The sequence below is a fragment of the Leucoraja erinacea genome, chromosome 22 (assembly GCF_028641065.1).
Source record: "Leucoraja erinacea ecotype New England chromosome 22, Leri_hhj_1, whole genome shotgun sequence".
Classification (NCBI taxonomy): Eukaryota; Metazoa; Chordata; class Chondrichthyes; order Rajiformes; family Rajidae; genus Leucoraja; species Leucoraja erinaceus.
Genome location: NC_073398.1, coordinates 25,296,988 through 25,323,620, shown reverse-complemented (window position 1 = coordinate 25,323,620; position 26,633 = coordinate 25,296,988). Strand labels below are relative to the sequence as shown.

The following is a 26,633-nucleotide window of genomic DNA, read 5'->3' as shown; positions in this document are numbered from 1 at the left end:
TGGTGGGGTCACGTTGGAGGTGGCGAAACTGACGGAGGATTACTTGTTGTATGTGACGGCTAGTGGAGTGAAAGGTGAGGACTAGGGGGACTCTGCCATTGTTGTGAGTGCGGGGATGGGGAGAGAGATTAGTGTTGTGGGGTATGGAAGAGACCCTGGTGCGAGCCTCACCTATGGTGGAGGAAGGGAACCCCCGTTCCCTGATGAATGAGGACATTTCAGATGCCCTGGTGTGGAACGCTTCATCCTGGGAGCAGATGCGGTGTAGACAGAGGAATTGGGAGTAGGGGATGGAGTCCTTACAGGAAGCAGGGTGGGAAGAAGTGTAGTCCAGATAGCCATGGGAGTCAGTAGGTTTGTAGTGGATGTCGGTCAGAAGTCTATCACCTGTGATGGTATGAGAAGTCTGTCATCTGCGACTCCATTCAAGGATCCAAGCTGTCGTTCCAGGTGTGACAGAGGTTCACTTGTATCTCCTCCAACCTCATCTATCACCTCTAAACCTTTCCTATCTAGGTGCTTGCCCAAATAACTTTTAAATGTTGTTATTGTATCTAGTGTCACTAATTCCTCTGGTAGCTAGTTCCAGATACGTGCTATCCTCTGTGTGAAAAATCCTTTTTTACATTAAGAGCTTAACCTTCATGCTGTGACTGTGAGGTTAGTGCTTGAAGCACAGTTACTGGTCAAATTCATTCAGCCCTTTGTTACACCTGTTACTCCACCCATTTAGTTCATAGCTGATATGCAGTACAACTGCATGCTCAGTCTTAACTCCCGTAAAAATGAATCCCTTTGTCAAACGTAAATCTTCGGTGTGTTTGTATTTCTGTGCCTCTTTGCTGCTCCATGTGTGTGCCCCTCTGCTCCACCATGTGTGTGTCTCTGCTCCTCCGTGTGTGTGTCTCTGCTCCCCCATGTCTGTGCCCCTCTGCTCCTCGTGTGTGTGTTACCTATCCCTAAGCTCCGCGGTTTAGTAACGTGCTTGCTTTGATTGCATGGTAGGCTGTGCCAATGGAAGAGCTCATGGGGAGAGCTGGAAGACGGAGGCCTGTGCACAATGCTCGTGCGAGGTAGGAGGACCCTGCAATGTATAACTATATCTAGTGGCCAACTGGTCAAACCACTGATCTCCCACGTCCCCTTATGGATTGCCAGGGAGACATCTCCCGCCCTTGAGTCCCTTCCCGAATCTTTCTTAATTGAAACAAGACTCTGAGTACAATAGGGGACTAAACTTTCAACATCTGAAACTGGTTGCTCACTACTCAATCCCTCTAAAGTTTCCAGTGGCCCCACCTAATGGGATCTGTGCTCCAATACAAGGTAGACAAAGCCTGGGCTGACTTCCTGCACCTCTCAGCCTCCCACAACTGTCTTCACTCCACATTGAGAAGATCAGAGGATAGTATAATATTAATAAAAACGTAACCAACGCCAACTGACGCCCTGATTCATGCATCGAAATGCAAAGTGAGGTTGTAGCCGCTGTTCCGATATTTGGACCACCTGCCCTGGATAACTTGGCCCAGCACAGCGCCGCCTGCTCTGACTGATCTTGCCACTCCCACCTGCCAAGGAAAAAGCTGTTCTCCAACGGTAGCCTCCCCACCACCAGCCACAGATGGCCCCACCATAGAGAGGCCCATCCTCAACTGCTAGCGCCAGTCAGCAGATCACAGTCTGCCATGAATGGTCCCGCCTCCACTAGACCCGGGTGGGTCCCACCTCCATCTGCTACAGGCACTTGATCAGGATTAAAACACAAATAATTATTTATTTCTCTGCAGGATGGAAATGTCCGGTGTAAGGAGGTCACATGTCTAGAGCTCACTTGCTTAGACCAATACAAGCCTGCTGGAGAATGCTGCTCCATCTGTCAGTCAGGTAACATCAGATAGCATGAGATGAACAGTTAACTTTAGACACTCTATCATTAACGCCTGGTTAACAAGGGAATTTAATTAACATAATTCAAGTTAGAATGCTAGAATCATAGTTTATGCCATGCAAATCTCAGAATGCCATAAAGCCTATCTAGATCTATTATGTAAAGAAGGACATTTATTTTTTCCCAGGGCTCTGCTGTTTGTGGACCTATACCCACTTTGCTGCTCTTAACTGTCTTCTGAATTGGGCAAATGATTTATCACATTCACTCAGAACAAAATGCAATTAACATTAAAATGCACAACCCTGGAACATTCTGGGTTCAAAACCAATAAAGGTGAGACTGCCCCAGTCTTCCCCGCAAAGCCCCTCTCACTAACTACTGGGGAAATCCCAAAGTGTAGAGAACTGGCTCCAGCTCATTCAAGCCAATGACCTTTTATGGAAATTGAGTTGGAATTGCTAAGGCCCCTTGTCTCAAAGTAGAGACCCCTCCGTCCCCAGTCCTTCTTCCTCCACTCCCCAGGACCCAACTGCTCTTCTCCTCTCTCCAAGAACTGAAGAAAGGCCTGACGAAGGGTCACTACCTTAAATGTCACCCATTCCTTCTATCCAGAGATGCTGCCTCTCTCGCTGAGTTACTCCAGCATTTTGTATCTGTCTTTGAACCCTTCCACCATTGCGCATTCCCGAGGACCTCATGTCTCAGGGACCCTCCCATCCTCATCCCACTCTATCCCAGGATTCCTTTTGCCCTCAACCCCGCCCCCACTACCCCCAGGACTCTCATAGCCCCTATTTGGAAGCAGGTAAGGATACTTCAGTCAAATTGCACTGAGCCTGTGCCACCTCGTCACTTGATTGCTACGGTCTAGAATTGTTCCTGCTGGCAACACGGGAGCCAGTCTTCAAAGATTCCAGTTAGGTTTATGAGGAAGTGGGGGGAAGATGTGTTACTCTTGCAACCCCTCTTCACAGCACTCTGTGACCTCGACGCATGTAGAACGATTTAGTGACGGGCGAATTGCTGGTAAGATCACTGCTCCTGTAAGATCAAGACTTCCACAGGGGAATCTCAAAGGAAACAAACCCTCACACAGCTGCAGCGTAAGGCACGTGGTGAATGTGAGCAGCTCACAGCTGCGAGGGAGTGCTTCAGCTGTGACTCAGAGGAACGTTAAGGAGTTTCCACATTGTCTCTGATCAAACAGGGTTAATAAAGGAGAACAGGCAGCCTTTCCCAATGATGCTGCTCCTGCCATACAAAGCATCCAAGAGGAAAGTAGCGCCGAAGTCTGCATTGGAAGCCATCATTTCCTCATCCATGGGGCTGCTTGTTTCTTTGAACTTAAGGGTAGTTGAAGTTTCATTTAAGAGATACAGCGTGGAAAATACATCTCCCGTCCCTTCAAAGAACCAAGTATACCGACTCATTTGAACATTGTGATATCATTGGCACTACTGTATGGCTAAACCATACTCTCATCTATCCCTGAAGAGTCTGAAGAACGGTCTTGACCCGAAACGTCACCCATTCCTTCTCTCCAGAGATGCTGCCTGTCCCGCTGAGTTACTCCAGCATTTTGTGTCTACCTTCGAGTTAAACCAGCATCTGCAGTTCTTTCCTAAACACCTCTCATCTATCCCACTCTCATCTAAGCCATTCTGTCATCTATTATATCATGAGCCAAAGATGGTCTCAATCATGGTGGCAAAGACACCTTGATCTAGAAGAGGTGTTGCAGAAACTATGGCTACAGAACTAAACAAAGTTCTTGAGGTTCAATACATGCTGCGAAGTGCAACAGCAATATTCAGTGTAGCAAGACAGGGCCAGCATCCAGCCCTCTCTCCATGGCTACCAGTTTGTGAGGACCACGACCCAAACCTTCACTGACATTATCTACAAGGTGGTTGGTTTAGGAAAGGGCAGGTGAGCTTCTTGGGCTGTTATTATTAAACTATTTAGGAAGAGATGGATAAAGGGAATGATTTGCTTCATCTTAGATTGAGTGAAGCAAATGACTATAAAGTGAGAGGTTAAACCAGGACAGGACATACATTTATTGGCAGGGCCCCTAGAAATGGTATTGAATACTCTCTGGGGAGTATTGTTCTTGGTTCTTGGGTTCTTGGTCCTCCAAAATATTCCAAATGGAATTTAAACTGGAGGTGGTGGAGGGAGGACTTAAGCCAGAAAGGGTTTTTGGGAAGAAAGAGCTACCTTAAATGTAGTTGCATCTGGTTGGGTAACTATGGTAGGGTGAAGACTATTCCATGCTTTAATTGTGCAGGAGAAGAATGAATTGCTGTACACATCTGTCTTCGTAGCTGGTATCTCAAATTGGATTGAATGCCCAAGTCTGCTCCTAATTGGTTTGGGTTTGATGTAGGTTTTGTAATCTATGTCGAGCTGGCCATTTAACATTTTGTAAAAACAGGTGAAATGGTGAGCTTCACTTCTGTCTTGGAGAGGGTTCCACCCCAGTGAATTCAGAAGTTTGGTAACACTCGCTTCTCTCTCATAGGTATTAGTAACAAATCGTGCTGCCTGTCTTTGGACACGTTCGATGGAAGAAATGTTTTTATTTGTGTATGGGTCCCATGCTGCAACTGAGGTCTAACGAGGGTGAAGTATAGCTTTTCCTTGACAGAAGTTGAACAATGATGAAAGTTGCATCAATGCAGACCAATGATGAAATTTAGGACACCTGTTGCTTTCACCGTTGAGTGGTGTTTTGTTGATCTATAAACGTATACCCCTGTTGTTATCCTGGGATACAAATCTAGATCCCCGAGGTCAGAAAGGTGGTGAAGAAAGCATATGGCAAGTTGGCCTGCATTGGCCAAGGCACTGTGTCAAGAATTGGGATGTTGTGTTACAGTTGAACAAAAATATTGGTTTGGTGCAGTTTTGATCTCCACCTTGCAGGAAAGATGTGATTACGCTCGACAGGAAGCAGCAAGAATTTGCAAGCATGATCTCCTGGTTTGGATGTGGCTGAGTTACAAGGAGAGATTAGATGGCCAGGAACCTTCCCTGGAGTGAAGATGACTTGATATAAAATTGAGACGCATTGATAAACAGGGTCTGTTTCCCATTGTAGGGGCGTCTAAAAATAAAGAGCATAGGTTTAAGGTGAGAAGGAGGAGCTTTTAAGAGACTAAAGCGTAGATCTTTCCCACAGAGTTGTTGGTATCTTAAATGAGCTACAGAGCAGGTGCTAAAGGCAGAAAGTAACAGCATTTAAGAGGCATCTATACCAGTGAGCAAAGCATGGAGTTAAGATAGTCTGTAGCAAGTGCAATTAGTATAGATAGGCAAGGTGGCACAGTGGTGCATCTGGTAGAGCTACTGCTTCACAGTATCAGAGACCTGGGTTTGATCCTGACAGGTACTGTTTTTGTGGAGTTTGCCCGTTCTCCCTGTGTCTGCATTGGTTTCCTCCATATGGTTCCTTCCCATGTCCCATGTGTGCCCTTGTAAGTTACTTGTGCCTCTGTAAATTGTCCCTAATGTGTCGGGAGTAGATGCAAAAGTGGGATAACGTAGAACTAGCGTGAATAGGTGATCGATGGCCAGCATGGACTAGGTGGGCCGAAAGGCGTGTTTCCATGCTCTGTCTTTCAATCAATCAGGATAGAGGACATAGAGGTGGTGGAGAACTCTGTGATTCCAACCTTGCTCAGAATCTCCAGGAAAGAGGCCTAGTTGTGGTCATGAACAGTGGCTCCTTAGAAATAATTCTGGCTGCTATTCTGGAGCCGTATTGCAGAAAGTGAGACAATGAAAGAGGATCTCATGGAAGCTTTTAAAGTTCAGACACTGCTTACAGACTGGATGTTTCCCTGCGATTCTCAATGGTGTTGCCAACACTGCTCCCCACACCATTGGAAACTCATCTGTAACGCTGGTCCCAACACTGTTGGAAGCTCTCCAGTAACGAGGCTCTCAACAAGCTGGAAACTCTCCACTAATGATCTTCCTAATATCATTGAAACTCTCCAGTGTTACTGCTCCCAGCACTGTTGGAAACACTCCAGCAATAGTGCTGTTGGAAACGCAAAATAAAAACAGATAGTGTTGGAAACACTCAGCCGGTCAGGCAGTACCTGTGGAAGAAGAAGAGTTATGCCCCTGTCCCACTTAGGGAAACCTGAACGGAAGCCTCTGGAGACTTTGCACCCCACCCAAGTTTTCCGTGCGGTTCCCGGAGGTTTTTGTCAGTCTCCCTACCTGCTTCCACTATCTGCAACCTCCGGCAACCACCTGCAACCCTCTGGGAAACCTTGGGTGGGGCGCACAGGTTTTTCAGGTTAGGACAGGGACATTACGACTAATTGTGGAGGCAGCGTGTGATGGTGGGGAGCAGTGTTGGGGGTGGAGGGGGGGGGGGGGGAGGGTGAGCAGGAAGCTGGAAGACAAAGTCTGGCAAATGAAAGATGGATGCAGGTAAGGGAGACGGAGTAACTAATCTACAAATATCCTCCACAGGTCTTTTTCCCCGCTCTTCCATATGCCCCATGTGCACCCTTTTTTCCTCCATTCCTTTCCACCCCCTCCCCATCTTCCACCTATATTGCTTCTTCTCCCCTTACATTTTTGCACCTCCTCTATCTTTGTCTCCTTATCTCACACTTTGTGTCTTTTCATCTCCAGCCTTTGTCCAACCATCTGCCAATCAACCCTCCTCCCTCACCTGTATCCACCTATCACTTGCCAACTCTGTCCCGCTCCAACCTCTCTTCCAGCTTTCGCCCCCTACTGCACCAGTCTGAAGAAAGGTCCCATCCCGAAACGTCACCTATCCATGTCTCCAGAGATGCTGTCTGAACCGTTGAGTTACTCCTGCACTTTGTGTACTTTCTTGATAAACCATTGTTCTGTAATTCCTTGTTTCTTCTAAACATTTGGTATTCATCAACGAAAGAATGCTGTATACTTGCTATGTCCCTGCGATCTTTATCATGATCCCTTTTACAAACAAGCTTGGCATAACTAACATGGGTTGGATTTAAATAAAGAAATATGGCACAGACAATTTTAAGCAACATTTAGATATTGTTCCCACCGTGCCTGCGAAGTGGTCAATGTTGTATGTTGGTGCTGCAATAAGTGTCAATAATTCCTCTATATATGGAAAAAACATTTATAATGATGTTTAGACACCAGGAACTACAGATGCTGGCTTACTAAAAAATGCAAAGTGCTGGAGTAACTCAGTGGGTCAGGCAACATCTCTGGAAGACTTGGATAAGCCTTACCCAGGCACAGTAGAAACGGAACTGCAGATGCTGGTTAATACACAAAAGAACACAAAATGTTGGAGTAACACAGCAGGTCAGGCAGCAACCTTGGAGAACATGGAAAGGTGACGTTTCAGGTCAAGATCCTTCAGCCTGTAAGGAGGGAGAAGAAAGCTAGAAGGGGGCAGAGGTAAACAGAGTGTGACAGGTAATAAGTGGATTCGGGCGAGGGGGGGGGGGGGGGGGGGATAGGCAAATGGTTGGATAGGCAAATGGTTGGAACAAAGGCCAGAGATAAAAGCAGAAGGTGTGAGACAGGGATGAAGAGTTGTGTATTAAGGAAGGAAAGTAGCAAGAAGGGGAAATACTCCTGAAAAATGTTAGCAACATGGGTGAGCAGCTAATTATCTGGGAGCAACACAGTAAATGTGTTTCAATCCACTTTTGCCAGGTTCACCACTGCAGTGAGGTTCACAGCCCCAGTGTGAGGCTCACAATCCCAGTGTGAGGCTCACAATCCCAGTGTGACTCACAATCCCAGTGTGAGACTCACAGCCCCAGTGTGAGACTCACAGTCCCAGTGTGAGACTCACAGCCCCAGTGTGAGACTCACAGTCCCAGTGTGAGACTCACACACAGTTTCATCAAACCGTTTATACAGAATTATGAAACGATTATATTTGGCTTTGTGTTATCTCAAACAATTGGGCATAAATTAATCTGGGTAGAAATCTTATGTTTAGTAGAGTTTATAACTCAATGCACGGGCACATGGGACTTTAGATGCTTCTCAATACTGCCCTCCTTACTGGTGTCAACTGAGAAGATGCTAAAAGAGCAGCCTGGACCTGAAGCTGTGTCTTTAATGAAATAAAGTGATTGTTCTCAGCTGTTACATAACATGAAAGCTTTATTATGCCTTTGTTCCTGAGAGTTTATATTCTGATGTGTTGTCTACCCTGATGACAGGTACAGTTGAAATACTTCAATGGTGAGCTAAATATAAAGTACAACCTGTGTCAGCCCAGCGCCCAGGCATGGCACGCCATGTTCCTTTCTCATAACCTTCAGTTGTGACTTAGAAATATAGAAACATAGAAAATAGGTGCAGGAGTAGGCCAGCACCGCCATTCAATATGATCATGGCTGATCATCTAAAATCAGCACCCCATTCTTGCTTTGTCTCCGTATCCCTTGATTCTTTTAGCCATGAGCTAAATCTAACTTGACAACTTTGCGATTATCTCAAACCAAATAAATAATTGAATTGTTTTATATTCCGCATCAGTTTGACACCCTGTCATTTATCATGGATGCAATAGCAGTCTGGTTGGTTTGAATGTATGGTCGTGGAAAACTACACTTAAAACCAGAAATGCAGAGGGTCTTTTTCTTTAACGTTGTCTCAAACATTTCCTGGCTGCTGGCAGCAGGAGTTAGGTGCCGTCTGCATTATCACATTTGGCAGTGCTCTGTAGCAGCAGCAGGGGTGAGATAATTTGTCTGGAATATTTGCGACTGACTCTGTTTCCTTCTGTTCAGGTTGTAAATATGAAGGGAAGCAGTATATGAATGGAGATGTCTTCTCACCAATTGCCAACCCCTGCATGAACTGTACATGTGTGGTAAGTCTACAATTGTGAAATGCTGAAGAGTAGCGGCATATGCTCATCAATGACTTACTGAACGAACCAGCTCCAGTTAACAAGTTTTTACATGGGTTAACTGGAGCTGTATTGTTTGAGGTTCATTTATGTCTTCTCTGTAAATTCCAAGTTTATTTCTGTTTTAATTTGGAGCTGTTTTTAATATCTGTTGTTTGTTTGTCATAGAGCACCTTCGTGAGATGTGCTTCCATGCAGTGTCCGCCCTTGGCGTGTTCCCACCCAGTCCAGGAGTCTGATCAGTGTTGCCCCAGCTGCCCAGGTGAGAGTCTACCAGGCAACTAACTCAGTCGATGCAGACTGGGGGAAATACCCAGCTGACTTCGACACACAGACAAACAACAGCGTCAACCCTAACATCAATCTGATATAATAATAAAATAATGACAGGGAAACATGCGTATGCGTAATGAGAACATACGAGTGATACAAATGCTCACTGTTTCAAGTAAATACTGAGACCAAAGATAAACACAAAGAGCTGGAGTAGCTCAGTGGGTCAGGCAGCATCTCTGGAGAACATGGGTGGGTGATGTTTTGGGTCGGGATCCTTCTTCAGACTGGAGAGGCGTCTGAAGAAGGTCCTGACCAGGAAACATCACCCACCCTTTTTCTTCAGAGATACTGCCTGACCCGCTGAGTTACACCAGCAGCTTGTGTCTATCTTTTATATAAACCAGCATCTGCAGTTCCTTTCTACACAAATACTGAGACCATTTCAACAATATTTCAAATTCCTGTATACGCTGCCTTCAATTGCAAACCACCCTCTGCTGGGTGCACCAATCTCTAGTCCGTAAACCATCTTTCCTTCAAACTTCAATCCACATCCCGCATTCTATGCCAATCTTTAATCCTCTTCAAAGGATAATACATGTCCTTTGTATCCGTTGTATCCTCTTCATGCCAGTCCACCAGTTGATAATTCCCAAACTGTACAATCCCACTCTCTGCCACTGTTCCCAATTATTTTCCCCAGTCTCCAGCCTTTATCCTGGACTCCCCGCTATATCATTGTTCTCCATCTTGCACTTGCCTTAGCCATTAAACTCCATGTACATTCTCCTTTAGTGTCCAGCCTTCATCACACACTTTTTTCCCCATCCAAGATCTTCATCCCACTTTCTCACTCGGTCTCAAATCTCAATACCATACTACATTTTCCCATCACAATTCTGCTACCCCAGACTGGAATTCTATCCTGCACTCCCATTCATCCCCTCCTCCCCTTCCCCAATCTTGAATCACTGCCACGCGTTTCCTTCGTTCTTCCTCAATGTGTTGAAATCAAGACTCTTGTACCGTTCATTCCCTTTCTGACCCTCATAAGGAGATACTCCAGAATCCTTTGTCCAGCTGATATTCACTCTACAGCCTTTTAAAAGCTTAAAGTTGTTGTCATTGATTCACCACTAGACTGTCTTTATCCCCCACAGGCATTTTTTGAAAAATGATATGATTCTGCTGCCTGGGGCCTCTTTTTATGTTTTCCATTAAAACTGAATGTGCTGACAGGTATTGATCCTGCCATGTGTCTTTGCCTAGAAGGTTTGATTGGTTTTCTTTATTGCTTCCCCCAGGCTGTGAGCTGGAGGGAGCCCTCTTGGATTCTGGCCAGACATTCACGTCACCAGACGGCTGCCGGACGTGCTCTTGCACGGTGAGTAACGGCAAGCAATCAGCTTGCTGTGTATTTAAACTCACACCAGTTTTGAAATATGCCATTTGGCTCACCTCGTTTCTCATGGCAGCTCATCGTCTCAAACCCCTGTCCTGGGAAACTGAATCCAGTAGATAAGCTTATATTGTACATGATTACGTGGAGCAGAAGCACTTTTCTTTTGACACAGGTACAGTGTGTGCAATCAATTGCTGCACACACACACATCCTCCCAATCACAGGAGTTAAGAGATAACGCTATGGGGGGAGATGGGAAGATGTGGCGAGTGGTGGGGTCACGTTGGAGGTGGCGAAACTGACAGGAGTTAAGACATTATGTTACAGTTGTACAAAATGATGGTGAGGCCACACTTGAAGTATCGTGTTCAGTTTTAGTCAGACAGTTATTGGAACGATGCCATTAAGTTGGAAAGAGCGCAGAAAAGATTTACAAAGAATTTGCCTGGATTCAAGAGACTGGGTTATAGGAAGACCTTTGGCAGGCTAGGATTCTATTCCATGCAGCGTAGGAGTAAAAGGAGTGACTTTATAGTGGTTCATTTTAGTGGACATAGAAAGGAAGAATGCAGAGTCTTTTTTCCAGGATTGGGAAATCAAGAACTAGAGGGTATAAGTATGGTGAGAGGGGAAAGATTTCACAGACAGAGGCATATATGAGGGGCATTTTTGTTTTACACAAAGGGTGAAGGGTATATGGAACAAGCTGCCAGAAGAAGTGACTCAAGTGCAAAACAACATTTACAAGATGCTTGGACAGGTACTTGAATTGGAACGGTAATAGTTGGGTATGGATCAAATGGGTCTAGCCTAGATGGGCATCTTGGTTGGAACAGAAAATGGGTCTAACCTAGATGGGCATCTTGGTTGGAACAGAATAGTTGGGCCGAAGAGCCTGTTTCCCTCTAGTAGACGCTATGATTCTGTGATCTGTTACTCACAGTTCAATTCACCTTTCTCATTGTAAATGGGCAGTGAACAAACCGTGATGGACCAGCATTCCAATCTTGGCAGAGATGGCACTCGCACCTATAGAATCATTTTTCGGGACATCACTGAGATTTAGAGTTGTCAAGAGTCAAGACGAGTATTTTATTGTCATATGTCTCAGATAGAACAATGAAATTCTTACTTGCAGTAAGATGTATCTGTGTATTTGGAGCTACACACATTCAGATAAACAGACACTTGCACGGCACTAATACTGTACATGCACACAAACAGCAGTGGTCTCAAGGACAATTTTTGATTAGTCAAACATATCAATTTGGCCACATCTTGTGAATCACGTGTGCAAGTGCGTGTGAACCAACAGTCGTCCCATTCAGTGAGAAGGAGCAGGGATCCGGACAGATTCATTATATAGAAACAAAGAGCTTCTTCTTCTTGCATATGGTGTGCACAGCCTAAAGATACAGGTCAACTTGTTCTATTTGATCTTTTTGTTTGTGCACGTCGGGTTGATTACATTAATCGAAACAGAGTGGACCACGTGAAGGTTGCAATCTCCCACCCCAACAAAGAACTGAAAATGCTGATTTAAACCAAAAATGGACACAGAGTGCTGGAGTAACTCAGCGGGTCTGGCAGCATCTGTGGAGAAAAAGGATAGGTGATGTTTTGGGTCAGGACCCTTCTTCAGACTGCAGATTAATTCTACTTCCTCACCCGGAGCATGGTCCCCAAGTCCACTGGCTCTGTCAGTGGGACTTCCCATCTCCATGGAAGCAATATATGGTGCAGAGACTATGGAGCTGCCGTAAGACTCCCAGCTAACCCCAACCCCAGCGACAACCTCCCGCTGCCACAGAGACAGGGATTAACAGAGCGGGCAATGAAGTGAACTGGAGCAGAAGATCACTGAGCTGTTGGAAACGTTGAGCAGTTATTTAATGGAGCAGAGAGCCTCCATGAGGGACTGCTGCCTGCGGTGCTCCACCAGGACTTGGCGAAGGAGCAGCAAGACATGAGGGTGGGGCAAGCTCGGTAACTTGATCCTCGTGGGCCCCACATGTCGAGGAGCCCCTCTCTTGAAAGGTTTCCAACTAACGCTCAGTTAACTGTTGAGGCACGGATTGGCTTTCGGTTGCAAGTCTCTGTTGGGATTAATAGTTTTCAGATTGTTTATTTGTGCCAGCTACCTGTAGGCACGTGAGTGTGAAACACGGCTGAAATGGAGCAAGCACCATAGGGACAGGTTGGCCGGTGCATATGTTAGTTGAGGTCTGGTTGCTAATTTTCCTGTAATTAGAAGCATGTTTCTGTGCCATTCTCTATATTTGCATATTTCTGTTTTCATGCATGTGTTTGTGTCTGTACCCATGTGTCTTCTTGAATGTGCGGCTTTATTTCTACGTGCACATGTCCATATGTCTCTGTGGTTTTGTGTCTTTGCACGCATACAGCTGCAAGCATGTCAGCTCTGTAAGTGCCAGAGTGCACCCACATTAATGTGGACAAGTGAGATTATCCAGGGTAGGACAGTGCTTGTGTCCTAGCTCAGGGCTCTGTATTTGTGTGTTCATTGTGATCTGCCCATTTATATTTCACATCTTGCTTCTCCTTTCCCCTCTCCATGCTCCACATCTGTAATGTTCAGGAAAGTGCCAGTGTTTGAATCCCCAGGGACCGTGTGCCTAATCCTCGGCAGTTCCAGCATGAATCCCATTCCGGTCACGAAGATCAAGGTAGTTGAGAGAGAGCAAATCCCTAGAGTAAGATACTATTCTCATGCAATGTTCCAATGTTGCTTGCCTTTAAGGTTGATTCTTCTTCTGTGCCTCTCCATCCAGAACTTTGCCGACTTCTTTGGACTTTTAATCTTACACAGAAATAAACTGCAAAGAAGTGTAACTGATATAATGTTTGACTCTCCTCCCAGTTCAACAGAGAGACACAGGAGACGACAGATGCTGGAATTGTGAGCAAAAAAAAAAGTGGTGGAGGAAACGAGAGGTAGATACAAGGAACTGCAGATGCTGGTTAACAAAAAAGACACAAAGTGCTGGAGTAACTCAGCGGGTCAGGCAGCATCCCTGGAGAACGTGGATAGGTGTTTTATTTGGGTCAGGACCTTATGGCACCCTGTTCTAATCAACAAATTGTTGTGGTGACTCGTTTGTGGGGACAGGAATGAACGCAGTCACGGGTTGATCAATGTACAAAGTCCTTTTGGGTGCTAAGAGAGCTCTGTCCCCACCTCCTCCCCCCCCCCCCCCCCCCTCCCCACCCCCATTGTCCCAACATTACCACCTCATCTTTCAGCCCATGTGTAGGTGGAGGCCGTGGTGATCAGTTGTTGACCTGTGATGATGTGATATTGACCCTCGGCTTGCTTTTATTATGTCTCTGGCACGGGGAGATGTTATTCCTGTTGAGCTGCTGCTGAGGAGATGCGAAAGGTTTGATGTGGTGATGGACAAGGGGAGATGTTGGGAGACAGATTAAGAGGGCAGTCTGCAAGAGTTGCTTTGTGGGAAGGATTGTGGGGTCACAGGAAGTGGGGGGCGGGTGGGTTAGTGGCAGGTTGGGGGAGATGTTAGTTGAATGGTGGGACAGATTTGGAAGGGAAGGGGTGGGAGGTGTTGGGTTGAGGGGGGGGTATCTGGCAAGAAGCTCGCCAAATGCAGGAACTGGCTGCGACAGCTTTGATCCACTGATGCTTTTAATGAGCCGATTTAGTGAAGGCAGTTAATGAGGGAGAGAATATCGAAGCAGGCAGATTTCTGCTTCACCTGCTCTGCATAAAGAGCCATTGCTGGTCCTGCCCACTTCCAAACTGATGGATGTTTAGAACAAAAGGCGATGAGCTGAGAGACTGGGCCAAGGTCATGAGGTCAAGGGGCTGAGACTGGGATAAGGGTGAGCAAGGAACATGCAGGAATCTGGGACAAGACCTGAACTCAAACTGCTGGTGTTGAGTGTAAACAAGCGACGGTCAGAGGTTTTTGTTCAGAGTGGGTGGCTGGCTGGGTGGTTGGGTCTGCGGTAAAAGTAAGGTGTGTGATGCCTGACCTGCCGATCTATTCCAGGCCTTTTTTGTCTTCTTTTTGTAAACCAGCATCTGCAGTTCATTGTGTCTACATTTGATAAGAATTCCCTGGGGCCATTGTAAAGGCGAGAGGATAGAATTACAATGAGAGTCCGTATTCAGTGAGGTAGAGAATTTAATAAAGGCTCCGCTCAAATTTCTATTCTCACTTTCATTATTTGAGTTTTACTGCAAAAACTTCTAGTTCTGAGAAATAGAAGTCCCAGTGCATATTTATACCAGTTTAAGTTATTGTCATGTGTACAGAGGTACAGTGAAAAGCTCTTGTTGCTTGCTAACCAGTCAGTGAAAAGACAATACATGATTACGAGTGAGTCATTTACAGTGTATAGATACATGATGAGTCAATAATGTTAGTATGTCTAACATCCTAACGCTGGTGGCTTAAGTGTGTCTAATTGGAAAAGTGCACAATTTAACACTTTTGACATATGTTTCCATATGATGACGACTTTGTCCACTGCTGTGTTTCCAGGCTGTTCTGATGCATGTTCTAAAGGAGCCCGCAGTTACACCTTTGTTGTGTATGTTTGTTGAGTGTAGCGTTAAGTGAGATAGTGATTTGCTGTTGGTAGTTATTTCAACACAAGGTTTGTTTCCTCTTTTGTTTTGAAAGGAATGCCTTGCAATATCAGCGGGTGCAGCAGCATCTATGGAGCGAAGGAAACGTTGCCTATTTCCTTCGCTCCATAGATGCTGCTGCACCCGCTGAGTTTCTCCAGCATTTTTGTGCACCCGCTGAGTTTCTCCAGCATTTTCAAGCATCTGCAGTTCTTTCTTAAACATCTTGCAATATCAGCCTGTGTGGCTTTCCAGCCAATCTACCACTGCCCATTGACTGAGCAATTGCGCCCCCTACAGTTACATCCAGTGCACCAGGAACTTCTCAGCCGTTGTAATAAAAGCTCTGTGCTGAGTCACTGCTTTTATTTTTCTCGGGAAATGACTGCAAAAGCAGTTTAAGATTTAGTAGGGCCCTGGGAAAAGTGAATATATCCACCCCATGTTCACGCAGCCACACAGTACATTGTAGAAGTCTGCCAAGTGGCATTGAGGCATTAAAGGTTTAACACGATGCATTAATAAATAAAGCACAACATGCAATGTTGAATTGAACAGCTTTTTTATATTGCTCAAATGAATAAAACAGTTGCCTTAGGAAAATATGTTTTACGTTGGACCCACACTACAATAAATACTATCCAAGTAGCCTCAAGCACATATCTGAATACCACTGGCGATTCTCCCTGTTAAGATAAGGCAGCAGGTCTACATAATTCAGCTCCTTTTTTTCAATCATTCCTGAAACACCAAACATCTACTAAATTTGTATTATAAAATTTGCTTTCATGTACTCATCACACCTGCTTTAAAAAGCATATAATTGTGTGATCAAAATGTGAAAAATGCTAACATATAAAAATAGTCACGAGACTGCAGGCACTGGTATCTTGAGCGGAAAACAAACTGCTGAAGGAACTCAGCAGATCAGCTCAGTCCAAAGAAGCATCCTGACCAGAAGGTGGAATTCATTATATTTTTAAGGCAGAGATAGATGGATTTTTGATTGGTACGGGTGTCAGGGAGAGAAGGCAGGAGAATGTGGTTGAGAGTGGAAGATAGATCAGCCATGATTGAATGGCAGAGTTGACTTGATGGATCAAATGGCCTAATGCTGCTCCTAACCTTATGAACTTATGAACACGTCTATCCGTTTGTGCCTCAGATTCTGCCTGACCCACTGAGTTCCTCCAGCAGTTTGTTTTTTGCTCAGACATGCAACATCTCATGAACATACAGCTCTTGCCTTTTAAATGATCAGTTTCCTAGAAGCTTTTAGGTAATAAAACCCTTATATAGAATAGAATGCCTTTTATTGTCATTCAAACAGACAAGGTTCGAACGAAATTCCATTCCTCCAGTCATGACATTACAAAAAAAACCAAGACGCACACTTAACACAATTTACACAAACATCCATCACAGTGAATCTCCAACACCTCCTCACTGTGATGGAAGGCAAAGTCTTGTCTCTTCCCTTTGTTCTTCTCCCGAGGTCCAGCAGCGCTGCCACAGCTCTCCCCGCTCCGAAGTCTGCCAGCTCCGCGATGGCAAGTGCGCAGGCTCTGCGTCTGGAGGCCTCAGGTAGGTTCCGTTTGGAGGCCGCCACCGGTTCCACTATGTTAGGCCCAATAACACCGGAGACCCGACAGGGAAAAAGTCGGGTCCCAGTACAGGGAAGAGATTAAACGGTCCCCCCCCACCACCCCCCACATATACACAGCTAAAAAATAATAAAAATGAAAACCAAAAACATACATCCAACAGCACAAAATAAAAAAAGACAGATGGACTGCAGTTGAGCCGCTACTGTTAGTTTTTGTTTTATTTATAAGGAGCATTAACAAAAAATCTGATGCAAGTTTCAAGACGCCAAGTAGTATTTTCTTCTCTCTACTGAGTAGATGGCAACGTATGATTCATTCTGTTTATTGGTCAACATGAGTAAATTTATGCAGGAACCCTCTTTTTCTTTACGAAAAATTTCCATTTTGGAAATGAGACAGTTTAGTAAACAGCTAGGATATGAACTCACTAAATTAAGCACATTAATGAATCTTGGGTCTTAATGATTAGTTACTTTTCAATGCTATACTTGCAGATAGTGTACACTGCACTTTAAAATTAAGTCAGTATGTTCAACCAGTTCTGCTTTGACAGCCACCAAAGATAAGAGAATCGGATTGGTCTCACGGCCTTGGCTTTGGGAATGTTGGTCCGTTTTCAAAGTTTGGAACTGGCAGCATCAGGAAAAGTTGAAGAACAATGTAAATATCAAGGAAGGTTGCCTGACTTTGCATTAAAATCTGTAGCAATTTTGCAGTTTTGTCTGGCTTACTCTGTACAAAGAATTTCAGTTGTATGAGTTCATCAGGAAGGTTCTGTTGCATGTAATAGGGGTGAACTGCAGCAGGTTTGTCAGTGCTGTCATAACGAGTTTTGGCCAAAGTGTTTGTTCAGCATCCAGTAACTAACTGGCAACCTCACTTAAAAATGTTTCAGTGCAAAACCTTAGGTTTCCCAAAGGCAAGTTCTCCTTATTTACCTGCAAACTATTTTTGATTTTGTACAAAAAACTGGTCAAATCACTTTAATATTATTTTTGGGACAGCCTCATACATGTCTATACTTCCTTTTTTGAATTCTGGAACAGATTTCAGAGAGACATCAGGAATAATTCAAGTGATTGTTGGTACTGAACAGATGTATTGATTATTTTTCAGTAGATGGAGTAACTCAGCAGGTCAGATGGCATCTCTGGAGAAAAGGAATAGGTGATGTTTCGGGCCGCCCCTGACTCTCAGTCTGGAGAAGAGCCTCGACCCAAAATGTCACATAGAAACATACTGGCCTCAGCTACCTTCTGTGGCAGAGAATTCCCTTAAATGTTTTTCTCATCTCGGCCCTAAGAGATTTCCCCCTTATCCTTAAACTGTGACCCCTTGTTCTGGACTTCCCTAACATTGGGAACAATCTTCCTGCATCTAGCCTGTTCAACCCCTTAAGAATTTTGTAAGTTTCTATAAGATCCCCCCTCAATCTTCTAAATTCTAACGAGTACAAGCCGAGTCTATCCAGTCTTTTCTTCATATGAAAGTCCTGACATCCCAGGAATCAGTCTGGTGAACCTTCTCTGTACTCCCTCTACGGCAAGAATGTCTTTCCTCAGATTAGGAGACCAAAACTGTACGCTATACTCCAGGTGTGGTCTCACCAAGACCCTGTACAACTGCACCTATTCCTTTTCTCCAGGGATGTTGTCTGGCCCGTTGAGTTACTCCAGATTTTTGTGTCTCTCTTCGGTTTAAACCAACATCTGCAGTTCCTTCCTGCAGATTACTTTGCAATTGCTGCAACTTTATCATTTTAAACCATTAAAGAATATCTCAAAATTGTGCCATGAAAGCAACTTCCAATTGTCTTATCTGAAGAGGACCACCTCCCAGTAATGTGACTGACTTTCTGCCTTATCCTCTAACATATCTTCTCGAGTTTGTTGAATTGCATTGCAATTTTGACAGAGGGCTTTCATAGAATCTGTGCCACTGCTCCAACCTGGATCAGGGTCAGGAATTCATGGCTATAACATCACTGAAAACATATGTCCATTTATATAGGGTGCCATCAGAAGGCACATAGAGGCTTTAGAAACAGAAAATATTAATAGCGGTTGAACAACTGTTGTTAATATTGTGAACGCCCTATAAATGTAACGTATAGGAAGTATGGGGAATGTGCGCTAGTCATTTTAGATGTGACTGTAGAGCATTGTATAGCCCTGATAAAGGATTGTCCATGGCAATTAGAAATATCCACACGAGTTCTTCGCCATTGCAAGTATGCAGTCAGCAAAGCTTGCACCTGAGGGATTCTTCCATGGCACAAATCCAATAAATCATTTTACAGTTTCCCCTTTGGATTATTAATTCTCGACATGAGAGTCATCACATGAACCTGAGATAAATCTGACATTGAATTCCACAACCACTGAGAGGGTTCTTGCGCTGATTCCTTCTTATGCTGCTTCCCAGCCAGAGCTGCTTTCTTCAAAGAAGCCTTTGAATAGCACAAGGTGTAGCCCTCTGGGCCCTTAAGGGGCGACACAGTGTCGCGGCGGTAGAATTGCTGCCTTACAGCGTTTGCAGCACCAGAGACCCGAGTTCGATCCCGACTACGGGTGCTGTCCGTAAGGAGTTTATACATTCCGTGATGGTGTGGTTTTTCTCCGAGATGTTCAGTTTCCTCCCACACTCCAAAGACCTACAGGTTTGTGGGTTAATGGCTTGGTTTAATTGTAAATTGTCCCTAATATGTGTAGGATAGTGCTAATGTGCGAGGATTGCTGGCCAGTGCGGACTCGGTGAGTCGAAAGGCCTATTTCTGCGCTGTATCTCGAAAACTAAAACTATGGTCCCATTCACTAATAGAGGAGCTTCAAGCTTCATACGTTAAGTTTCATATGTTAATCTTCCCCTGCATGATAGGAGTCACATTGGAGGAGTAAACTACAGCCACAGTGTTCAGTGGAGTACATATACTGTCTGTCAGTCTGCAGCTACATGCTTCCACAGGTCAGCATGTAACACTGCCACATGCTAACACTGGGTGGCAGGTGCAGGGTGATACTGTTATTGCAGGTTCTATCATTCTTCTTTCTTCAGTGAGGAATCAGTTACTTCTGGTAATGCATGAAGAGAACTTAAAAAACAGAATAGATTGTTCTCATTCAACAACCTTCTTCAACCCAAAAAAGGGTTCTGACCCAAAATGCCACCTTTCCATGTCCTCCAGAGATGCTACCTGACCAGCTGAGTTACTCCAGCACTTTGTGTCTTTTTTTTAATAAACCAGCATCTGCATTTCCTTGTGTCTAAATTGTTGTTGTTTGTGTTTTCCAGGAAGGCCAGGTTGTGTGTGAAGAGAAACACTGTGAGATCACCTGCAGGAACCCAGTCCCACCCCCATACGGGAACTGCTGCCCCGTCTGTGTTGGTGAGAGCCCTTCATACTCATCTTCAGTTCGAAGGGTTTGGTAACCTGCCTTGAACATAACTCCTCGCAATCACTAATTCACTCAATCCTATACATATTCATGCTCTTTCTAATGTATACTTCTCGGACAATCATATCCCCTCACTATCACATAGGATGGCACGGTGGTGCAGTGGTAGAGTTGCTGCCTTACAGCGTCAGAGACCCGGGTTCCTGTCTGTATGGAGTTTGTATGTTCTCCCCATGACCTGCATGGGCTTTCCCCCTGATCTTCAGTTTCCTCCCACACTCCAAAGGCGTACATGTTTGTACATTAATTGCCTTGGTATAAATGTCCCTAGCATGTGCAAGGTAGTGCTAATGTGCAGGGATGGCTGGCTCGGTAGGCCGAAGGGCCTGTTTCAACGCTGTATCTCTAAAACTAAAAACTAAAACATATTCTGATCTATGTACACTCACACAAACACAAGTGTGTCATTCTTGTACTCCTCACACTCCCACACTTGCAATCACAAACTCTGTGTCTTACTTATGGTCAGAATCTGTCCTTTCACGTTCTAACTGTCCCAGCGACAGTACGGGATAAGGGTGAAGAGATCAGATTTGAAACCTACCCTTGAGTTCTACTTAAACATAGCCAATTCAGTCCTGAGCCAGTTTCGGCAAAGATATCCTGCATCTGGTAGATGCTGAATGTAAAGAATGCTCCTCTGATGTATCCAGTGAATAAATAAATGTCCCTAATGTCTTCCTAATTCATTAACTATAAAATGACGTTCCCTATCTCTTCATCATCCATTGCTCGATTCTGTTCAATTCACATCTACCCCATTGTGGATTAATCCACTACAATGCTGAGAACTACATTCTGCACTCTGTATCTTCCACTCTGCTCTATCTATTGTACTTGAGTTTGAGCTATTTGTATCTACCAATGGTATATCTGATCTTTTAAAATACCTTGCAAATCAAAGCTATTCACTGCACCTCAGTACATGTGACAATAAAAAAAACCTAAACCTAATCACTCACTGTCACTGACACCCTCAGTCCTCCTGACCCTTCACATGTTCCAGTGCTGTCATCATTCATATCTCTTCCTCACTATCCATCCTTCCAGGATCGTGGCCCAGGGACCCAGTATTTGAGTCCATCATCCCAGCTCCCTGCCCCACTAGTTACATCCTTCAAAGCATGCCAGAAAAACTGATAACGCTAGTTCCTTATCTACTTGCTAATGAATAACAGATATCTTGACATTACTATTCCCTAAGTTACTGTTGCACTCGGTAATAAATTGTGGAAGTGTTTGGGTATTTATTAATCCTCCAATTACCACCAGCATGTTTGTCTGTCTCTCACTCTGCAGATTGTTCCATCAATGGACAGATCTACCTGAATGGGGAGAGAGTGCCCAATGGGGATCCATGTACAGATTGTAGCTGTCGGGTAAGTTGGTGGCTCTCGTTCAGCAAAAAGCAACAGTACTCGGAAATCCTGTCATTTCTCAAAGTTTCTCTGATTGGATTTGTGATCTACATCATATGAAGAACACTATCGGTATGAAATCTAATGCATGTACAATATGTGTTGGATGCCGAATGCAGCTCCTTCTACACTATTCCATCAAATGCTCTCAGAAATGGTTTAGCTTGGATTAGATTTGGAGCACAGTTCCCTTTACACTCTCCCTTCAAACACTCCCAATGGAGCGAAGGAATATAGACTAAGTCTGAAGAAGGGTCTCGACCCGAAACGTTGCCTATTCCTTTGCTCCATAGATGCTGCCTCACCTGCTGAGTTTCTCCAGCAATTTTGTCTACCTTTGATTTTTCCAGCATCTACAGTTCTTTCTTTAACATTTAGTCTACTCCACTGCAAAATCTTCCCAAGGTATGTCTACTTTGAAGAAATTCTCCTCTCTCTGAAGAGAGGAGAATTAGCAACCTCCTCTCTCACTGCCTCCTTTCTGTGATTCCTCCTTTCCTCCAACTCTACGACCACATCTTAACCCAGACCCGTTACCACAGCCACATTTACTTTCTCGGGACTTGCCTGCGCCTCCATCCAGTTTAGAATGCACATCCCTCTACATTTTCCCATCAAACTCATGATAAAATGAAGTGTTGTGTAGACGATGAGCATCTTTGGTGATTCAGAGACATTGGTCTCTCTAACGTAAAGATGTTTCCTGTTTGTCCACAGGCTGGAGATGTTCACTGTGTGCCAGTGATCTGTCAGGCTGTAACTTGCCTGGACCCCATCCAGGAACCAAAGGAATGCTGTCCAAGGTACTCAGCTTAATACTCTCTCTGCACTGCTGGGGAAGGTCTGGAGGTTTAAGATCAAAGGAGCTGGTTCAGTTCCACCCGTGGGACTGGATTTGCCGCCTGGGGCTGAGTTTGGATGCTGTGAGCTCTTGGTCTGATGTATCAAGGCATCTCGCTTTTGATGACAAGTAGGCTGCGGTGCATCAAAACCCATGGGATTTCTAGACTTCCCGATCTCGCTGAAATACTTTGCAGCCCTCAAATTCCAGTGTAGAGTTAGTTGTGTGTGTTGGCCACAACAAGGGGTGCATGATTCAATGATGGGTGGGTGTGCCTGCTGGTAGGGCGGTTCAGTGACCTCTCACTTGTCTATCTCAAATGGTAGGTGTGTGGAATGTGAGTACGAGTCTCAGACTTTCTCTGATGGACAGACCTTCATACCACGGTCAAAACCCTGCATGAGCTGCCGTTGTGAGGTGAGTGCAGAGTACCATTGCTAAACGATATTGTAACCCCGCCCAGATCCTACATAGAACCCACGACTGAAAGGCAACTATCAGAGAAGGCACTACCTGTTTATCTCATATCTAGCACCCTCCCTTCCCCAAATCCAGGCAAATGAGGCAGATGATGTTCCTCAGCTAATGTGACCTGAATGTACATCTGTCCAGTTTCTGCTCTTCACAAGGGTTCTGAACTTAAAGAAAGGTAACTTTGAGGGTTTGAGACAGGAATTGGCCAAGATTGACTGGCAATTGATTCTTAAAGAGTTGACGGTGGATAGGCAATGGAAGGCATTTAAAGACTGCATGGATGAACTACAACAATTGTTCATCCCAGTTTGGCCAAAGAATAAATCAGGGAAGGTAGTGCATCCGTGGATAACAAGGGAAATCACGGATAGTATCAAAACAAAAGATGATGCATACAAATTAGCCAGAAAAAGCAGCCTACCAGAGGACTGGGAGAAATTCAGAGTCCAGCAGAGGAGGATAAAAGGCTTAATTAGGAAATGGAAAATAGATTATGAAAGAAAACTGGCAGGGACATAAAAACTGACTGCAAATGTTTTTATAGATATGTGAAGAGAAAAAGATTAGTTAAAACAGATGTAGGTCCCTTGCAGTCAGAAACAGGTGAATTGATCATGGGGAACAAGAACATGGCAGACCAATTGAATACCTACTTTGGTTCACTAAGGAAGACATAAATAATCAGCCGTAAATAGCTGGGGTCCGGGGGTCAAATGAGATGGAGGAACTGAGTGAAATCCAGGTTAGCCGGGAAGTGGTGTTAGGTAAATTGAATGGATTAAAGGCCGATAAATCCCCAGGGCCAGATAGGCTGCATCCCAGTGTACTTAAGGAAGTAGCCCCAGAAATAGTGGATGCATTAGTGATAATTTTTCAAAACTCTTTAGATTCCGGAGTAGTTCCTGAGGATTGGAGGTAACCCCACTTTTTAAAAAGGGAGGGAGAGAGAAAACGTGGAATTACAGACCAGTTAGTCTGGGATAGCAGCACATTTGGAAAGTGGTGAAATCATTGGACAAAGTCAGCATGGATTTATGAAAGGTAAATCATGTCTGACGAATCTTATAGAATTTTTCTTGGATGTAACTAGTAGAGTGGATAAGGGAGAACCAGTGGATGTGTTACAGTATATCTGGACTTTCAGAAGGCTTCCCATTGTGATTCTGCTGGTCCTTTGAATTGGGAATAATTGGTGTTTGGGGAGGGCATTAGTCATTCATCTGATTAACTTTCCGATATTTGATTGAACACTTTGGTTATAATGAGGAAGTGGACAGGGACAGCTTGCTCCACCTCACAACTTCAGCTGGTGAGATATGTTGAGAATTCATGATGGCATTAATCTCCTTAACAGGCTGGTAAAATATCATGTGACCGAATGGCCCAGAATTGTCCACCCGTCCGATGTAGTCACCCGGCCAATCTAGTTGGGCAGTGCTGCCCTTCATGTGACAGTAAGTAAACATGTCACCTTGCGAGCTTCCTACTGGAGCAGTAGTTTGCAGCACCTGAATGAATTGATAGTCAATCACTAGAATTGATCCACAGAAACAAACCAAGACATTCAAACAGATCCACGGCAGAAATATACCCACACAGACCTATCAAGGGGATGCTAATATGGTACCCGGACGTGGCGTCGAAGGACGAGAAGCCAAAGCAAAGAAGTGGAAGCCAAATAACTGAACGGAAACAAAGCCGAAACGCTAAATAACCGAAAGGGCGGGACGCCTAAAAGCCAACTAAAACCGCCTAAAAGCCAACTAACCAAAAGCTGCGTCACCTAAAAGCAAACTCACCGAAAGGCCGCTCTGCCGAAACGCCAACTAACCAAAAGGCTGCGACACCTACAAGCCAACTAACCGAATGGCCGCTCAGCCGAAAAGTCAAATAACACACATGGCATTGCCGGGGGGGGGAGGGGGACGGGACTTGTCAGCGATTGGTCCAGACCCCCGCATCCATCACATCACTGGCCGGTGGAGACCTGAGGGCGGGGGTCAATTTCCCACAAAGGCCATAGGTGACTGGGCACCCTCAACCCGAGCACCAAGTTGTAAGCGGTCCATGTGAAAGGACAGCACCTACCAACAATGAAGGCACTATGAAACCAGCTGCCGCAAGCCCTTCCCACAGGACGGGGTTTTAACTCGGCATTAAAAATCAAAAAGAGTTACATTGATTTAAAAACAAAAATGTTACATGTATAAATAGTTCTTACATTTGGGAACCTGGTTAATTAAGTGGTGGGATTATTTCCCTGTCCTAACTATGCCTTTGCTTTAGCTGGAGGTCACATCTATTCCGTCCCTCCCTCGCAAAGATGTGAGATTTCATTAAGAGCACACTTGGATGAATAGATGCGAATGGCATGTAAAGCGTCTATTCCATGTGCGCAATACATGAAGCCGATGAAATGAGACAACTGTCACACCAAAGATAGACAAAATGCTGGAGTGACTCAGTGGGACAGGCAGCATCTCTGGTTCGGTTATTTGGCGTTTCGGCTTTGTTTCGGTTATTTGGCTTCCACTTCTTTGCTTCGGCTTCACGTCCTTCAACGCCACATCCGCACAAGTGCTCATACATCCACCCAATTGTAGAGCAGAGTACGAGGAATGCGACAAAAAAGATGAACATTTACTTTATTGTGAACTCGATTAGAAAGATTCAAGTTGTAACAAAACCACATTTGACACTGAGGGCTAGGCAGGAGAAGCGTGATGTTTTGAGGTTAGCAGTGGCTGTCATGATTGTGACCACATGGAGCGCTGTCGATATCTAATCATCATAAGACCCATGTGATCGGAGCAGAATTAGGCCATTTGGCCCATCAAGTCTACTCTGTCATTTAATCATGGTTGATCTATCTCTCCCTCCTAACCCCATTCTCCTGCCTTCTCCCCGTAACCCCTGACACCCATACTAATCAAGAATCCATCTATCTCTGCCTTAAAAATATCCATTGACTTGGCCCCCACAGCCTTCTGCGGCAAAGAATTCCACCACCCTCTGACGAATGAAATTCCTTCTCATCTCCTTCCGAAAGGAAAGTCATGTAATTCTGAGGCAATGACCACTAGTCCTAGACTCTCCCACTAGTGGAAACATCCTCTCCATATCCACTATATCCAAGCCTTTCATTATTCTGTACATTTCAATGAGGTCCTCCCTTATTCTTCTAAACTCCAGCAAGTACAGGCCCAGTGCTGTCAAATGCAAATAACAGCCCTTGACCCAAGCACTAGTGGAGTACTCATCGACCCGATGAAGGTGTAAGGATGCTGTGACAACTTGTGGTCTATTCCCATCAGTCGTTTACAACACTATGCAGTCCTTGGGCTCCCTGTCAATAATATCAGTGTCATCGAGTTGAATCCCCGCGATGCATGGAAAATGCTGGAAATACTCAACAATTGTGACAGTGTGTGTGAAAGGAGTCACAGAGTTCTTCACCAGGACTAAAATGGAGAAAACAAGTCACAGCTAAGTTCCAGAGAAAATGGGGAGGGGTGGATAGGACAGAGGAATATCTCTGACAGTGTGAGGTTAGGGTTGCCACTGGGATAGGTTGAATGGGTCCTCAGGCCGTGGGATAACGGGGTTAATGGAGGGAGGAACACTGAGCTGGTTTCACAGGTGGACGGTTACAGCAGAAATGGCCAGTCTTGATGCAGAGAGCGAATGTGGGTTACCTGAAGTTGAGGTTGACTTTGAGCCTGAAAGCGGCAAGGTGGCCAGGCAGAA

General features: G+C 44.8%; 1 protein-coding gene across 1 annotated transcript in view; it reads left to right on the top strand.

Annotated features, from left to right (window-relative positions):
* The window catches only part of kcp (kielin cysteine rich BMP regulator), a 110,586-nt gene that overhangs the window by 41,026 nt on the left and 42,927 nt on the right, over window positions 1–26,633 (top strand). The window contains exons 13-22 of the mRNA XM_055653236.1: window positions 1,006–1,073; window positions 1,791–1,887; window positions 8,680–8,762; window positions 8,970–9,063; window positions 10,382–10,461; window positions 19,990–20,083; window positions 21,453–21,532; window positions 22,289–22,374; window positions 22,739–22,829; window positions 24,241–24,340. Of these exons, the coding sequence (XP_055509211.1) occupies window positions 1,006–1,073; window positions 1,791–1,887; window positions 8,680–8,762; window positions 8,970–9,063; window positions 10,382–10,461; window positions 19,990–20,083; window positions 21,453–21,532; window positions 22,289–22,374; window positions 22,739–22,829; window positions 24,241–24,340 (873 nt within the window). The remainder of the gene's footprint in view (window positions 1–1,005; window positions 1,074–1,790; window positions 1,888–8,679; window positions 8,763–8,969; window positions 9,064–10,381; window positions 10,462–19,989; window positions 20,084–21,452; window positions 21,533–22,288; window positions 22,375–22,738; window positions 22,830–24,240; window positions 24,341–26,633) is intronic.